At 33.6% G+C, this 19,343-nt stretch overlaps 1 protein-coding gene across 1 annotated transcript in view; it reads right to left on the bottom strand.

The window, feature by feature from the left end:
• The window catches only part of LRRIQ1 (leucine rich repeats and IQ motif containing 1), a 173,725-nt gene that overhangs the window by 38,792 nt on the left and 115,590 nt on the right, over positions 1 to 19,343 (bottom strand). Inside the window, exon 22 of the mRNA XM_067698708.1 lies at positions 14,402 to 14,503. Within this exon, the coding sequence (XP_067554809.1) occupies positions 14,402 to 14,503 (102 nt within the window). The remainder of the gene's footprint in view (positions 1 to 14,401; positions 14,504 to 19,343) is intronic.

Genomic DNA, 19,343 nt, shown 5'->3' with positions numbered 1-19,343 from the left:
TATTTAGTTGTCACTTCCTATAAACATAAGTTATATGAGAGAATTAGGTGTTATATCTTGATCTTTTCATCACGCCCCAGGAATAGGTCTGATCTGTACTTCCATGATGTTTTCTTTTGCTTATTTATGTGTCTCCTCAACTGGACTCAAGGGTAGTTTTTTAAAGACAGAGACTATGTCTTACTCATCTTTGTATCCCTTGACCTAGTATAATGTTTGGCAAAGTGAACACCTGCTGTATTAGTAAATAAATACGTGGATTGAATATAGAATAAGGTCAGAGACAAAATTCTAAAGGATATTGCTCTTTTAGGAACAGGAATAGGCAGAGAAGACAACTAAAAAGGAGTGGTCAGATAACTAGGAGAACTAGGACAGAGAGGGAATGAGGATGTAAAGGGCGAAAAATTCTAGGGAGAGAAATTCCTGAAGAAATGGCAAGTAGAATGAGGGCAGAAAAGAGGTTCTGGAGTTTAGCACTTAAGAGGTTAACATGGATTACTGTAATGAATGTAGTTTCAGTAGAATGATGAGAATGTGACTAGAATGTACACTCTGCATAACTTTATGAAAGGACTGTACGTGAGATTGTAAATTTCAGTTTATTAGTTTGTCTCCCACTAGGCTGAGCTTCTAAAGCAGGAACTGATTTTTACTTGTGCTTCCAGTCTGAAGTACAATAAAAGAAAGCAGGAGCTTAAAAATGTTTTTTTGAAAGAATAAAAAATGTGGAATGGGGGCTTCCCTGGTGGCGCAGTGGTTGAGAGTCCGCCTGCCGATGCAGGGGACACGGGTTCGTGCCTCGGTCCGGGAAGATCCCACATGCCGCGGAGCGGCTGGGCCCGTGAGCCATGGCCACTGAGCCTGCGCGTCCGGAGCCTGTGCTCCGCAACGGGAGAGGCCACAACACTGAGAGGCCTGCGTACCGCAAAAAAAATAAAAAAATAAAAATAAAAATGTGGAATGAACAGAAGATGAGAAATAAAGATACTGATTAGACTGCCTAAGAAGGCTGATAAGGAAGAAAGAGAGATGGATGGGGTAGTCGAAAAGGAGGTAGCAACACATTTTCAATGGTAAAGATGCAGCTTATTCATATGTTGATTTTAAGAAGTAAGTGGATATAATAGAGACAGAAATTTAAGAAACAAGACAGGAGCTAACTAAACATGAGAACATCACGGGATCAGGCAGAATAACATCCATAGCAAGGATGAAAAGTTTAGCCTTCGATTTAAAGAGAGAAAGTAAAATTTGGAATATTAATGGGAATAAAAATAATGATTGCTGCTACATGCTGAACATTGGGCTAAGCAATGGTTTGGCTACTCACAACTACTCTATGGGATAGTATTATTCTTCTTATTCAATAGGTGAGAAGCAACTTAAATACATTCATACCTTGTGATAGCTATTTCTCTGCTTTTCCCCTTACATCTCCATGTCTACTGTGTTCACCCAGGTCCAAGCTACCATCTCTACGCTGGCCTACTGCAATGACCTTCTAACTGGTCTTATCATGTTCACTCTTGTTTCTTTTCTATCTTCTCTCCACACCACATGTTCCGTAATCATTACACAAAGAACACATCTGACCATTTCATCTTTTGCTTACAATGACTATTGTTCTTGGAATACAGAAAGCCAAATCCTCAATATGGACTAACATGGACAAACTAAAATTTCTCTGTCCCCTGCCAACTTCTCCAGCTTCATCTCACTCCTTGACCTCTGGCCAAACCAGCCTTCTTTCAGTTCCTTTAATGGCCCAGTCTACCACTGTCTTCAAAGTCTTTCATTAGGCCCACACTTTGGCCTGGAACACTCTTTATCCACAACTTCTCCCTTTGTCTAGTTACTCCTACCCAATCTTCAAATTCATCCCAAGTATCACTTCTTCCCTCATCCCTCTGGCTTAAATTCATAATAATTCCCCTTATGTTTCCTCAGTAGAACTTTACTCAGTTGTATCATTATGCATTTATATGAGTATTAATAACTGTCAGTCACCCTCTTCCCTGCCCCTGTCAGATAGTGAACCCCAATACTCATGGTCTGTGTTTATTTCATTCACCACTGAATCCTCATCTTCTTGTATAATGCCAGTCTTATGGTGGATATTCAATAAAGATGTGTCAATAGATTAAACAGGAAAGACAAGGAATTAAGTCTGAATTTCCATGTTCTAAAGGCTAGCCCATTCTAGTATCTTCCAAACATTTTTATTTAATTTATCCAGTGATTTTATGTGGTATGTATTATTTGCTCCAATTAATTAATGAGAAATATAGAAAGGTTAAATACCTTCACCAAAATTACATAGGTTTGGGCTGGGATCCAAACTCAGTCCTAATTCCAAGCTAGTTTTGTCTTTCTGCTGGGGTGGAGATAGCAAAAATAGAAGGAACAGGGGAATGGTAAGACTCAACAAAATTAAAAAAAAATAAATTCCTAGGTAAGTGATTTGATGCACAGCTTAAAAAAGAAAAAAAAAAAAATGTATAAATATTATTGTTACCATGTCTATAAACATAATAAACTCACCAGAATTTAAAATCATTGTTAGACCTCCTGGACTAAGTCAATGTTTATTTAGATTTACCCACATATTCGTCCTTCTTTGCTCTTCATTACTTTTTTTAAGATTTGTGAATTTATTATTAAATGCTTTTAGAAACATCCCTGATATCCCAATTTCCAAGATTTCTTTCCCTATTATAGGTGGGACATTTTCAATTAAAAAAAATTTTTATTGGAATATAGTTGATTTACAATGTTGTGTTAGTTTCAGGTGTACAGCAAAGTGAATCCATTATACATATACATACATCCACTCTTTTTTAGATTCTTTTCCCTTATAGGCCATTACAGAGTATTGAATAGAGTTCCCTGTGTTATACAGCAGGTTCTTATTAGTTATCTATTTTATATATAGTAGTGTGTATATGTCAATCCCAAACTCCCAACATATCCTTCCCCCACCTTATCGCCTGGTAACCATAGCCGTTACTCTGTTTTGTAAATTAAACAGAGTTTAATTTACAAACTACCGCTGTTTTGTAAATTTAAAAAAAGGGTAAAAATGACCTGCATTACTTTCTATGTCTCTAAGAGTTCATCTGAAATCCTTTTCCTTTTACATGAGGAATAACACCCTTTAGTATTTATTTTAGACTTGGTCTATTGGTGAAAAATTCTGCTTTGCTTGTTTAAAAATGTCACTGTTTTACCTTAATATGTTTTCATTTATTAACTTTTATTAAAAAACAGGACCTTCAATGGGTGATTTCAAAAACAATTTAGTCATTTAAAAAAATTAAATTTCATCAATGTTATATATGTACATGGCTTTAAGAACGGAAAATAATAATCCCCAGATCCACCCCTTTCCATTCTCAATTTATACTCTAAAGGCAACTACATTCAGCCATATTAGTCTTTTCTTCCACTGCTAGCCTGTGTATATCTTGATGTTTTCATTTTTGAAAATTTTTTATATTACTTATTGACCTCACAAAATAAAAGATAAAGATTTAGCCCTTGTACAACACCTCTACCATAAACACATATACCTCATCTTCCCATTTCTTAGACAAATCATAATATCTGGTTATATCACCACTTAGTGTTTACCTATTTATGACAATGTAAATATCATTTATAGCTGAGCCACATAGGGTACTATAAATACCCTATATGAGCCATAAGGGAAGGGTTATTACCTTGTTCTATGATTTTCCTCTAGTTGCAGGGAGGTGTGAGGATTTAATCCTCAGGTCAAGAAATTGTTAGAATTTAATCTCTACTGAATTCAAGATCAGTGAGAATTCAGCTGTACCAGATCAAGCCCTTTTACATCATTGTTGAGATTGTTTATTGAGCTATAAGTAACCAATATAGATAAAATGCAACTGAACCAGAGAATGGAAGCTAGTTATATATCCCCAATTGGACTCGGTTACTAGCTGGTCATATACCGGAGACGACTACATGACTAATTAATTATAAAAGCTGCTGGGATCACCAGAGCTGATGGCTTCCTTTAACTGAGATTATCTACACACTCATAGCCTCGACTTGACTCTGATGCCCACACATTTCCTAAGTGCAGAATGACTAGGACACCAGGTCCTATGCCTAGGTGTCACAATGTCCTCACTATACTAAGCATGCTTTGTAGTCTCCTCTCCTTTGTCCTTCCTTAAAGCTAAGTAAATTTAGTGTTGTGTGAAGCCTACCATGTTTCATGAATTTAAGTGTTGATTTGAATTCAAAACACACAGCTTCTAACAGAAAAAAAAAAGCAAAGCAGTTACAGATTACATTTCCTTTCTTGTATAACTTTTGTTCCTAACATTTAGTTATTTAACTTTTTACATTTAGTTTTCTATGTACTATCATTAGTGTCCAAATTCTTTGTTAGATGGGTATATCTACTATATATTCATGAATTAGCCTTGTACACACATATCAATAGGTCACCCCAACACTCTCTTCCTGAGGAGTATATCTCCTATCAAATATGTTTGAGCACATCAGACAATAAAAACAATTTTTCTTTTCCTCAGAGAGATTGCTCATGATGTTTTCAGTCACCATAGAGTATTTATTCTCAAAACCTGTGTGAGCTGTCATCCTGGGATCTCTCTTCACCATCATTGTAAAGATTCCTTTGTCTGTTTCTTTTGCTAGACCTCATATATTGTTTTTCATGATTTAACTCTTCATTTTTGTGGAGTGGTTCCACCAGTAGCTTCCTGAGCAAGGTTGCAAGGGAGATAAATTAAGATGATATGTTTTTATATTTTTAAATTTTATTAGTAGTTTGCCTGTTTATAGAAGGCTAGGTTGAAAATAACTTTTCCTAAGAATGTTGAATATACTGTTCCATCATCTTCTAGGTTCTAAGATTAATGTTAGGAAGTCCAGTGCCTTTTAGATAACTGATCCATTACATGTGATCTGTTTGTCTTTCTGGAGGACTTCTAACTTCTTTCCTTTGTCCCTGGTATTATGACATTTTCTAAGATGTGCTACAAAGGCTTTATATTCATTCATTTTCCTAACATGGGCCCTTTTGATCTGGAAACTGGAAATTCACTTAGTTTCGGGAATTTTTAAGAATGATTTCTCTGACAATTTCCTTCAATATATTTGTTGTTGTGTTCTCTCTTTCTGGAACTTCTATTAGTTATCAAGGTTGGACCTCCTGGACTGAGCCTCTTTTCTTTATGTTCTCTCTCATGTTTCTTATCACTTTGTATTTTGCTCCAGTTTCTGGGAAATTTCTTTAACACTATCTTCTAACTTTATCTTCTGCCAATTTTTCATTTCTGATATCATTTTTTATTTACAATGAGATAGTTTTAGTTCTCTGAGCTCTCTCTTTCTTATTATAGCATCTTATTCTTGTTTCATGGTTGCAATTTTTTCTTATGTCTATGAAAATATTCATGGTATTTTTGAAGATTTTTTTCACCTGAAGTTGACTATCTATGTTTGTTACTTTTTCTCTATGTTTCTTAAAAGTTTCTTTCAGATGTTTAAGAATCGTCATTTGTGTGCTTATATTTAGAGAGGGAGTCTGTAAAATTGATAAGAAACTGTACAAGTGAGTGACGCCTATCATCTTAGGGTGACCTACCTGAGTCCTATATTGGAAACACTTGATGTCAATATTTAGATGTTTCCTCTTGGACTGTTAAGAATCTCCAGAAAGACTCCTATAATCTCTTTCTTTAAAGTCAAAGGCATGGTGCTATGTAGTAAATGTCTGTGTTTCCCTAAAATTCCCATATTGAAATCTTAACTCCCAATGTGATGGTGTTTGAAGAGGGGGTCTTTGGGAGGTAATTAGGGTTAATTAGGTCATGAGAGTGGAGACCTAATGATGGAATTAGTGGCTCTATAAGATGAAGAAGAGAGATATCTCTCTCTCTCTCCACATGTGCTAAGGTAAGGTCACATGTGTACATAACAAGAAATAAGCCAGAAAGAAAGCTCACCCCAGGAACTGAATCAGTTGAGGTCTTGATCTTAAACTTCCCAGACTCCAGAGCTGTGAGATGTAAACTTCTGTTTTTTAAGCCACCCAGTCTATGGTATTTTGTTATGGCCACTTGAGCAGGCTAAAAAACATGATTATCAGCCTTCTGGTAGCTAAGCAGGGGAAGGGCTTGTGGCCTTGGCATTTAACATGAATACCTACACTTACTCTTCTTCGTTTTAGCAAGGTGCCAAGGTTTTTCCTGAATCCAGAGACTCTGTTTTATCCTATATAAAGAATTAAGTTCAAGAATTTTTCAAGAGTATCCTGGACCTATTTATTTTATTACCCTTTTCACCCCACTTCCCGAAGGCCTAATACCATCAATTCCTGAAACTTTTGGTTTGAGATAGTTCTCATATTTCATTGTTCGTTTAAGCTTTTGTTTTCTATTTACTCATATATTTATTTTCTAGTCTAAAAAAACTATAATGCCGTTGCCCCTTCCTTATATTCTCATGTTTGTTAGTATGTGTCTTTAAAATATCTCCCCTGAAGTTTTAGTGAGGGTTTTCAGATCCATCATCTTTACCTGGAAGACCTTAGATTATCACTTAATTTTCAAAACATCACGAGAAGTAAAGATTAGTGTTCGCAATTACAGGTGAGAAAAAACAAACACAAGGAGCATACTGCTAATGAGTATTTATGCAAGATTCAAACTGAAGTCTTCTCAGTCCAAATCCATTGTTACTTCATTACCTCACGTAGCCTTCTTTAGATAGAAAACTAATGTCCTTGATGATGAACTTTCTAAGATATTGTAATAATTCTCCAACACCCTGATAGGATTATCAGCCATCCCAGAAATATAGGAGATGTCCTGGGTAGCAAGTGAATAGGCAGCTGAAAGGTGGACAGAAAGGTTACTTTCAGGGAGCAAGGGACAACACAGATAAATAAAGGGTGCTATAGGCTTCTCCCAGAGCCAATCTCTTTCCCCATTTTCTCTGTGAAGCTTTGGCTCGGGAATCCAGATGTCATCCTCCTTCCTCCTTGTGGCTGTAACAGAGAAGCAGCAGGTAGACAGCTGGGTGTCATGAGTGTCTTGCTTTCATTTCTGAAGAGAAAGTTTTGTTGGATATAGACTTTCATGGTGGAACTTATTTTCTTTTAGCACTTTGAAGATATCATTACATTGTGTAATGGTCAGCTTGAGCTGCCATAACAAGATACCAAGGACTGAGTGCTTAAACAACAGAAATATATTTTCTCACAGTTCTGGAGTTTGGAAGCCCGAGATGAAGGTGCTGGCAAGTTTAGTTTTTCAGAGGCCTCTCTCCTTGGCTTGCAGATGGCCACCTTCTTACTGTGTCCACACATGACCTTTCCTCTGTGAATATGTATGTGTCTTTTCCTCTTCTAATAAAAATATCAGTTCTACTGGATTAGGGCCCCACTAATCTGACCTCATTTAAACTTAATTAACTCCTTAAAAGTCCTAGCTCCAAAAATAGTCAGATTGAGGTTTAAGGCTTCAACCTATGACTTTGGGGAGGAGCATGATATATAACAATTGTCTTCTGACTTTCATAATTTCTATTATAACTTCTATTAAGAAGCCAGCTTCATTATTATTGCTCCTTTGAAGATAATAAACTTTTTTCTCTGGCTCTTTAAAGAATTTTTCTCTTTGTCTTTGGTTTTTTAGTGCTTTTACTATGATGTGCTACAGTGTGGTTTTCCTTGTATATATTTCCTTTGTAGTTCATGGAATTTCTTGAATCCATAATTTGAGGTTTTACCTCACCTTAGTAAATTCTCAACTATTAACTCTTCAGACATTATTTCTGCACCATTCCCTCTTACCTTTCCTTCTTGAACTGTAATTACACGTGTGTTAGACATTTCTTCTGTATCTCACATCTTCTGTTTTTTGTATTTTTCATTCTCTTTCATTTCATGCTTCAGTTTGAATATTTCTTTCATAGCTATTGTCCTGTCCAGTAATTCTCTCTTCAGTTTTGATTAATCTGTGGTTACACCCATACACTGAGCTTTTATTTCAGTTTTTGTGCTTTTAAGTTATAGACTTTCCATTCAGATATTTTTATAGGTTTAATATGTATACTGAAATTCTCAATCTCTTCTTCTATATCCCTAAAGTTATTATGTATGTTTATTTTAAAGTCTTTATTATCTGAAATCTTGGCTCAATTTCTGTTGTCTATTGTTTCTCATGGTGTTCAGTGATGTCTCATCTCCTTCTATGCCTTTTTTTCTATTGTGTGCCAAAAATTATATAGGAAAAAATGTAGAGATAATTTGAAGCTTGAGATGATGTTATCTATTTTGGGACATAGTTTATGTTTGTTTCTGGCAAGAGGTTAGTAGAAAGTCTATTTCCAGTTCACGTAGACTGGTGACATTATCAAAAGCTTTGCTCAGCTTCTCAGCTCTTGGGATGTCCTTCTTGGCTTATAATTCTTTACTTACTTGTTAGTTCTCCAATGACGTCAATTAGCTTTTTTAAAACTACATTTTCCAGCTTTTAAAGTTGTTCTCGGAAAGAAAGTTGGTTTTAATTAAACAGTCCTCTATTTCCAGAAGTGGAAACCCTCTTTTATTTTTAATAAAAAATAAACTAATAATATCTCACAGCCTACATATCATGGTTATTTCAAAGAACTCTAAAAGTTCTGAAATCCCTTTTCATTTTTATCCATATACCCATCATATATATATGAAACATATACAGTCTATATGTCAATTATATATATTATATATTTGTATATGATGTATGTAAATAATATATACACAAGACATATATGTAAATACAAATATATACTTTGGAATAGAATATATACATATTATTATGACTGAATTTGGGTGGAAATTAGAAAATACAAACTATTTACTACTGATGTGGATAAGGAAGAGTTTAATCAGCTTCTCTCTGGCCCTGGATTGCCATTCCCCAAATCTCACTTATCCATAGACAAATACTTTTTTAAAAACTGGTTTGTTTTATGCTTCACTAGACTGAATTCCCTAATCAGAATTTTTTTTTTCTGTATAAAGTTGAAATGATTCCAAACTTTTATACTACTAAATGGTATGATAGTGCCTAAAATGTATTTAGGGAGTTTTGATTATAAGCATGTCTCTTCTTAAAAGAATACCTTCAGGTAGTCTTTGGTTACCTGCATTAACCTTGTGGCATTTACTTTACCAGCTCTTAATACCTAATTGTGTTGGCACTATTAGCAAATACTGTATATAGCTATGGAAATATAAGACCTACTATAAAACCATATACAGAATGTGACTCTGTGCTCTAAGCTGGCATTAAAAGAAAGAAAGTGTGAGAAGTACATGCTTGTAATCATACAGTAAAAAATACCACAAAAGAATATGGTTTGATTAGAAATGCTCTGAAGTAAAAATTATAGAAATTGAAGTCTTTTTTTTTTTTTTTTTGTGGTACGCGGGCCTCTCACTGTTGTGACCTCTGCCGTTGCGGAGCACAGGCTCTGGACGCACAGGTTCAGCAGCCATGGCTCACGGGCCCAGCCGCTCCGCGGCATGTGGGATCTTCCCCGACCGGAGCACGAACCCGTGTCCCCTACATTGGCAGGCGGACTCTCAACCACTGCGCCACCAGGGAAGCCCAGAAATTGAAGTTTTTTAATGACTTCAATACTCAAAAATTTAATACAAAAATATTTGAACATCTATGATATATGGTATGTGTGAATCTTCAGTTTTATAAGAAGAGAAATAGAAGCATGTTAGTGATGACAGCACCAAACTGGGAATTATGAAAATCTGACTTTAAAGTGAAGTAAAATTGTCCCAGGGATTAGAGGAGCTAAGACTGAACCTACCTCTCTGTGAAGGTTGATGGGCCAGATCCAATTTTTTTCTTGGCTTGTCTAGCTTCCTTCCTTGGCCAAAACCAGAAGTCCAAATTTGGCATTGGGCTTTAGGAGTAGGAAATTTAAGTTTCAGCAGAATAGGGCAGGGAAGTCATTTAATTTATGTATAAATAAAAAGAGGAATAAATAAAACAAAAATATAGTGTTTACTTTTGGGCTGGGTGGAGAGGTTCTCATCTATCTGAAAATTAAAATAGTTGATTGAAAATATGGTAACTCCTAGAGTTTAAAAGGTTTGGTACTTAATAATGTTAGGTAATCATAATAAAATTAGAATAGATAGCATCTAAATACAGGTCACAAAACAGATATTTATCACCATGTTGGCACTAAACTGTTTCTTAATTTATATTAATGCAAGTATAAGAAAGAAATAAAAAAACAAAAATATTAGTTTCCCAGAGTTTTGCCTAATATAATAGTCTTTTTATTTTTTCTTAAATATTTTGATTATAAGTTTGTATATATTTCAGGGTTACCCAAGAACCTTTGCTCTTCAATGTCTATATTTTGTTTTATTTTTGTTAGCTTTGTTTTGATAAAGAAATTATCCCCATTTCCCTTCAGCCACTTACTCTCTGTATGACCTTGGGCAAGTCACTTATCAAACTCCCAAAACCAGTTTTCGCTGTAAAATATTGACAGTTATAATACATTCTTAAGAGTTTCTGAGAAGACTGAACCAGAAAATTTAAATAAAACTCTTAGCACAGTACCTAGCAAGAAATACAATAAATACTACTAATTGCAAACAAGACAAACAACAACAACAAAAACCCACCACCTATACTGTAAAAATGACTGTTGCCAAAGATTACAAGTTTTGAGCACTTACTATGTATTTATACTGTGTGCTTCAAGCATTTCACAAGTAGGATCTCATGTAATCCCCAACAAGTAGGTCCTATTAATATCCAATTGTACAGGTGAAAAAATGCTAAACACGGAAGTTAAATAATGTCCCTAAGGTCACACAGCCAATAAAAGGTGGAATCAAGATTCAAACTGTGTTTGACTAACTCTAGAATCTACACTTAACATCCATTAAGCTATGCTTCTTCTTATATCAGTGATAGCCATAGAAGAGTGACGTAAGGGCTCCAAATTGAACATTTGAAACAAAAAAAGGAAACTTGGTGGAAAATATTTAAGGTAATAATTTAAAAATGTTTTACATTCTAAGGCGAGATCAGATATTGAAACTTAAGTGGAAATCGTTGCTGATACAGAATAAACCAAGACAAGTACTGGACATTAAATAAATATAAATAAATAAGCAAATAAATCAAGTAAACCAGTGTTGAATCTGTAAAGTGCTCAGACTCTTAAATTGCATATCATAGGAAAAACAAACTGATATCTGACACATGGCACATGTATGAGGTTACCCTGAGAACAGGTGTGGTCAAAGATTCTTCAGCCTTAGGTCTGAGTTAAGGGTCTAAAGGGTCTTAAGGGTTAAGGGCAGCTAGATAAAAATTGCCAGCAAGTCATGAATATAGTAAAATATAAAGATATTTTGTAAAACATGGTCTGTTAAAAGGGTATAATTTACCTATGTCATTTAATATAATTTGACATTTCATATTAAATATTCCGCATATTTTGAAATTTCATATTAAATATTCCCCATATTTAAGCATATTTTAAATCCCAGACCAATAGAGTATATCTACCATCCTCTCTGTCCTGCTAGTGACATCCAGAAAAAGACAAAAAAAAAAAACCCACAAAGCATTTTAGTACAATTTATAAGAGGAATCATGAAAATCCCACATAGGCAACATTGCAATGTGAAGTATTTTTAAATTTAGTTTTTTTTAAATCAAAGTTATTATAAAATATATGTGCAGTATAGAAAAAATATTCAAATAATACTATCATCTAATTCCAACAAAACCACGAAAATTATTACAGTGCCGGCATACAAATATGTTGAGATACTGTTCCACATAGAGTCATTCAATCTAAACCTACAGTAAAATTTAATTCTGATCTCCCTCACTTTTGGGGGTAAGATACCCAATTATTAACTTTATTTGAATTTTTTAAGGGAAAGCAAAGTTTTTCCAATGTTTTAAAATTAGATTGTGGTGATTTTAATTAGATTAAAATTATATTAGATTTAGGTTGTATAACTGTAAATATACTGAAATTTATCAAATCATACTCAGAACAGGTGCATTTTATACTATATAAATTGTATCTCAAAACACCTGGTTTAACAATGCGCCCTCCACTGGGAAGCTGTGGTTAGTCAGGTTGCTAACTTGGAAGCTGACTGTCCTCTGTGGCCAGTCAGAAAATAAAGAGTATGAGTCTAGGAGGTGGATGAGGCCAGAGCAGCAGTTAAAGATAACATGGGGTTCAACGTGGCCAACAATAATCAAATAATCTTTGACTTACTCTTTTCCCCTTAAAAAAGGGGGCAGAAATAAACATATTAATTAGGGAAAATAATGTTCTTCTACAAACAATCATTTTTGTCAAGCCCATTCCTTCAAAAAAAAAAAACCAAAAAAGCCTTAAAATAACTATTAGTCACTAGAATATACGGTACATACATAAAGACCATTCAGTGAAATTAATGACATGCCAAATGTACTTGAGGTTTAAAAATAAAAAACTAAACACATTTCATATGGAGGAAAGAAAACAAAAATGCACATTGTATCATAAAGCATATACAGAAATGTTCCACTTTATTTCTATCACTATTTGAACTTATCCTGGCATATTTTGCTTTAGTTACAAATCAATAGATATACTGTATACATATATACTATTCTTGATGGTAACATATCTTCATCTTTCATAGGATAAGAGAAAATGTAACAGAACAGGTTGGGATAGATTTCTTCTTCCTGATTCTAAAGTACATGCTAATTTAAAGGGCAAAAATGCCCCAATTATCTTTCTTCCTAGGCATATCTTTTCTAAAGTAACAGTGCTATACTACTTAAGAGGTAATATCTGTAGAGTTGTTATTGATTTTAGCAGAATTTCTACTCTTCCTTGCAAAAACAGTGAAATGGTGAAGTTAAGACTGTTACAAAGAAATGAGCCCTGATTAAAACTGAAGCCTTATTTTACACTGAAAGTATTTTTTAATTCTATTAAAATACTAATCCATAAACATTTTTTGCAATAATTTTGATTTTTTACACCTTCATTGGTCATCACATTTTTAATGTTTTACTATGGAGAATTTTAAATATTAAAAAAAATTGGATGGTAAAACAAACCTCCTTATACCATCATCTACTGATCTAACAATCTCAATAATTTGCCAGACTTGCTTTTCCTATCTTTCTATGCATATTTTTATTACTATATACTTAAAGAAAATTCTAGACCCAATGTCTTCCACCCCTACATACTTAGTAGGTATCTCTAAATAAATATAAAATTGGTAGCTATCAAATTTTTCTTTAATTGAAACCTTACTGAATAGAAATTTAAATTAAAATGTATCTATTTCAGTCATGCTATAATGATGCATAACTTTTAAGATTTATTTAAAATGTACAGAAGACAAAGTATTAAACTTTCTGGGGCTTCCCTGGTGGCGCGGTGGTTGAGAGTCCGCCTGCCGATGCAGGGGACACGGGTTCGTACCCCGGTGCGGGAAGATCCCACATGCTGTGGAGCGGCTGGGCCCCTGAGCCATGGCCGCTGAGCCTGCGCGTCTGGAGCCTGTGCTCCGCAACGGGAGAGGCCACAACAGTGAGAGGCCCGCGTACCGCAAAAAAAAAAAAGAAAAAAACTTCTGAATAGTTCACTTCCATTCAGAATATTTGACTCCATTTTTCCTATTAGAAATTACAATCCAAAACTATAGGCAAAATTATGACCATTTTAATATTAAAGATAAAGCAATAGCAAACTTGTTTTAAGTCATATTTGCTTCTCTATTACGTTTAAATATTCCTGATTAATAATATGAGTCCATAATTGTTCTGAATGCTGAAATAAGGAATACAATCTGCCACTTAGATATGCAGATCCTTTACCCAAGAAGTGAGTTGGACAAGCTTCAAATATAGTAAAATATTTAAAATTCCAGAGTTAAATTCATAATGTTTAATGCAATTTGTATATATTGGCAGTAAATATATTAGAATGTCATTTCAACATGTACTCACTTCCATTGATATAGGGTGACATTATTTGTCAGTGTAAAATTTAAATATAATTAGCAACACTGGTGATACAGCATTATAAGACTTTCACATAAAAATACAAAGAATTTAAATTTATATAAGCATTTATACAAATACTAAACTACTATGCTAATGAATCAAGACACCAAATTAGTATTTTAGCTCCAAGAGCCATATTTTGACTTTTACTTAATTATATTTTATACATAATTTTTTATATATGTATTTTAGGGCTAATGAGGACTTTTAAAATTTGCTTTAAATACAATTTTCCATCTTTTTTACTTTTCTATATATCTGTGATTAAATCATACCTTCAAAGTAGCCATCTCTTTGTGGCTGTGCTTTCTTTGGTGATTTTGTATCAGATACTTTATTTTCATTGTTTTTGAATAATGCTAGGCGCACAGTGGGATCTAGACAAAATGAGAAAAATAAGACAAAAGCTCAGCTCTGGTTTTTTCCTTCTCTGAAATCGCTATACATTTTTTTTATAATAATATTAAAAATAATAGCCATTCTACAAAATTCTGTGAAATTGATTATGATGTTATTTTAAAAAGCTTTATAATATGAAAAAGTAACCAACATTTATATATTCTTGGTTATCTGATTAAGCATAGCCAATACTTTATACACAGGGCAGAAATACTAATAATTAGAAAAAATTTACATTTACATTTTCCAGTTATGGCATCATCTTTTTACTTACAGAGTTGTTTTACTGTTTATTATTTTAGCTCCTTTGTTAAATTCCTGATATTTCTGCTGGAATAAGGTAAATCTTTCATAAATACATGTAGATAAAATCTATTGTTACAGGAAAAACCATATACCCTACTTTTTAAATTTTTTAAACTCTAAGGAGCTAAGATATAGGAGATGGAAGCAAGACAAGTAATGAGATAAGAAACAGATAAAATATAATTCTCAATAGTTTTAAAGATAAATGAATGATTTTTTGTTTGCCTTGCTGTATGATATTTTACATAATGAAGATGTATAAATTCTAAGTATTTTTTATAGCCAAGAGAATTCTGAATTTATTAATTTTACAAAATAAATAGAATAATTGTAAATGTAGGGCCCTATTATTTTTTATTGATAATAAATGGTTCTATGAAATATGAAATTAGGGAGTTAGTGTAGTTGAATTAAGACAAAAGGTTTTTGCTTGTTGAAGAACTGTAAGAAAAGAAAATAGTGAAATAAGTAACAGGGAGTAGAATAAGGAGTGGAAAGTTCTGCATTTAAAGTAGGTTAATATATCTACTGACATTGTACGACATTGTATGTCAATGACACCTCAATAAAAAAAGTAATGAAGTAGGTTAACATAAAACCACAATTCAGGGCAGCATACATTTTATTAATATCTTACATCATTTTGCAAAAAGAGACTTTAAGAATCTTCGATTACTATCTAGTGCAAAAGAAGTGAATACGCTAAATGAAAAAATAAGATTTAAAATATAAAACCCAAGTTACATATTTTAATTAAATGCTAAAGTAGCACGTTTTTTAGAACGTGAATTGCAGAAGAGTATCTGCAGAGTTATTTCTCAAGCATGAGCATACTGAAGATTTCCATTAGTCTTCCAGTAACAATTTACCCTTGCTAAGCATGATTTATTTACATGTTTCAGAGAGATTATATATTTCAGATTAGGAAAGATATTGGTCAATATTTGGATACATCTCATAATTATAAGTGGCCTAAGGTATTATAAGAGTTGGGTGCTTCTATATGAATTCAATATGAATTATCAATAAGAATAATAAAAAAAACCTCTGTCTATATATTTAATTGAATAAGTATTATATATCACTTAAGTCATTTACAAAAAAAAAAAAAAAAAAACGACATGTGAACAAGAGCATTAGTCAGTCAGGGAAAGCAGATTATCATGGGTTTACATACTCTATGATACCTTATTATATATAACCTGCTGATCTTTCTACACATTCTCCTGACCTTCTTGCCTTTTTATTTGAGCTATGTATTTCCTGAGCAAAAATATTACAATTCGACAGACGTGGGTTAGGTCCAAACTCCAACTTTTACTAGTTGTATGATTCTGGACAAATTGGTCTCACCCTCTGCCTCCGTTTTTGTCCAATAATGCTGACTTTGAAATATTACTGTGAGAATTAATGAGATAATGTGTGTAAAGCAGCAAGACATAAGTGTAGGTGCTCAATAAAGGGCAGCTAGTAAGCATATAATTAAAACATAAACAACAATGATATTTCCAACTTATTATATTCTTGGAAAAGATCTTAAATCATTGCTATTTGAATAAGGTGGGACATATAGGAAATAGATGCATCCATAACTGACTTCATTTTATTCAGTATAGCACATGAAATAAAAGCAATGGATCTTTTATAAGTTCTTTGGCACTCCTTTGGGCAAATAACAGTCTCTCTATGACTTGATTTCTTAATATGTAAAACATGGATAATGACAGCACTTTCCTCACACTATTATCATGATTAAATAATTTAACACATACAAAATATTTAGAAGAGTTGTCTAGCTCAATTTACTCAATAAAATCATTTTATTCATCAAGAGCACATAAAGTGTGCTACATTTTCAATCTTTGTATTTCAAAACATTCTGATTGCATCACCTTAAACTGATTAAAAACAAATTAATTCAAACTGCTAAGGAATAATAATAAGGAATAATGATAAGAAGCAAAAAATATAGTAATTCTAGATGGGAAAAAAATCACTTGATTCTGATAGTACCCAAAAAGACCACCATGAATGATACTACTGTTACCCTCAAAAAATACACAATCAAGTAAGAAAGCCAGGATATAAGGCTATTGTAAAGAGCATTACAAAGTCATTTAAATCTACTCCTCAGCAATCATCAATGGCAGGTCAATGTTGTTGTTTTTTAAATTTTTTATCTCCCAGTACGACTTGCTCAGTATCTGGAAAATAGGTTTTAAATACACCTTTATCGTATAGTTAAAGAAACCCATAAGTAAGCTGACTTTCCATTATGTATGTGGCTCTGTACTCAACACTTTCTATCCATTACCTCATTTAAGTAACAATTTTATTTAGGCATTATAATATCCTTAAAATTATTCCATCCCCTGTGCAATCTGTTTACAGTTTCTATAAACCTAATCTTAGCTCACTGGTTTATCTTATTCTCATTAACGACATACGTGAAAATCTGGTTCTTATCCATTTTCTGTATGTGCCATGTAGAGCAGTGCTGTAAAATAAGTTTTATGCTAAGATTGAATGACTTCATTTTTATAAGGAGTATTATTTACTAATTTAAATTTGCCTTCTCAAATATAAACATATATTTAAATGACTATAAAATACACACAGTCATACACATACACAGGGTCAAATGTCTTTAGTGACTTTTAGCTAACCTACTGTTGATTTGGTTAAGAGTTATTTACTGAACATCTACCATGGTATTAGGTTCAGGGAATTTGGTGGGGAACAAGTGGAGACTGGGTCCTCCAGGATCTTAGTATTCAAATAAGTTTTATTATTGTTTTGTTCAGAGCACAACAAAGTAACATTTGATCAAAATTCTTTTAAGTTCTTTTTGGGAATCACTAAGGTAAACAAAATAAACCAGCAATAAACTTCATTTTGTCACAGTTTTGTCTAAGCTGTTCCCTTCTGATCCTTCCTTAACATTTCTTAATTACCTTATCATTTTGCAACCCGATCTCTTTGCTATAGCCCATGAACTGTTTAATTCACATTAAGGAGTTAGCTTTATTTTCTACCTGGCTTAATTCTTGGCTATAACTAAATGTTGCTAACACAGTCTCAAGTTTTTTTCTTCAGTGAAATAAACTCAGCAAATATTTATTGAATGCTTAACATGTACTTGAAACTGTGCTAGGTGTTACTAACAGCTGCAAGATGATTCTAATCCCTAGTGGTGGCTCTACATTTATAACAAAATTAACCTTGTCTGCCTCATCCTGATCTTTCTTTCTTCTAACTATGAAATTTGAAATTTGGCATGCATAAATATTATAAATGTTGGAAAGCCACGTTATGTCTTCATCCTTATATTCTTAGCCCTTAAACATCTTACCATCTGCTCTCCACCAAAATCCCTGTACTCAAAACCTGTCCCCTCTCAGGAGTGCTCCACATCAAAACCACTCACTCACTCTCTTTCTCCATCTGGCTCATCTCAGTCTTGCTACCAATTATGCTCGCTATCTTTAGGATATTGACCCTCGGGTTTTCAACAACCCAGCAACTCTCACCTTACACATGATGTTCTTCACTGCAGTACTAAACTCTGAACTTCCCTGCTAAATTCCAACCCAGATCACCAGATTCTGAAATTACTGCTGTGCATGATGCAACAGTAAAAACAAAAAGACAAACAAAAATCCACAAACACAAGACCAGTCATTACTTGCTCACACTTATGTCCATCATGAGGGAAGTAGCAATGACTTACTAGGAATAACAATAATTAGAAGCCAAAACCAAACTAAGTAAATCATGGTAACTCCTCACAATTTTAGATTCCATCCTGTGGCTTCTAATTAATTCCTCCTCCCCCTTCCTCTCCCCCTCCTCTCTCTTCTGTTTAAAGCAGACGACCTCATTTATCCTAATGGAAGTCATCAATACTGAGTGTCCTCTGATGGCTGCCCACACTGTTGCTTTCTCAGCCCCTTGCTTCTTCATTAATCAGCAACCTCAGTGGTATTCTTCCTCTATCTGCAACTTTCTTCAAATAACTAACCCCCTACCTTCTGCCCTATTTTCACTCTCACCTTAAGTCAAATGTTGTTGACTCATATCCCTTGGCTAAATAACTATATGTACAAGACAGAAACAGGAAATATTATTAAGAGCTCGCTACTGAGCAAGTTGCTCTAAGGTTTTTCATGGCATGAAATTTTAATTAAAGCTTCCACACTTCGTGCATTTATGCCCCACCTCCACGAGGATTAGTGCTTTGTTAGGTTTTAGGGATTCCATTTAATTTTCTATTCTCTGACTGCCCCACTTGACATCCTCCCTACCCACGCAGAGCTGGTTAGTCTCCAACAGTTTTACGAAAAATGTTGCCCTCTGGTGGCTTGAAATTTTCAACTTGGCAAGTTGTGCATGTAAGATATATACACATATATGTATATTTGAAAATTACTTGTAAATTTTTAAAGTATTTAACAGAATTTAAGTACCTAAAAATCATTTAAATTTATTAGTGAGTAATAAAAGTTTAAAATT

Source organism: Pseudorca crassidens, chromosome 11, assembly GCF_039906515.1.
Source record: "Pseudorca crassidens isolate mPseCra1 chromosome 11, mPseCra1.hap1, whole genome shotgun sequence".
Classification (NCBI taxonomy): Eukaryota; Metazoa; Chordata; class Mammalia; order Artiodactyla; family Delphinidae; genus Pseudorca; species Pseudorca crassidens.
This window is presented reverse-complemented; position numbering and strand designations above follow the sequence as displayed.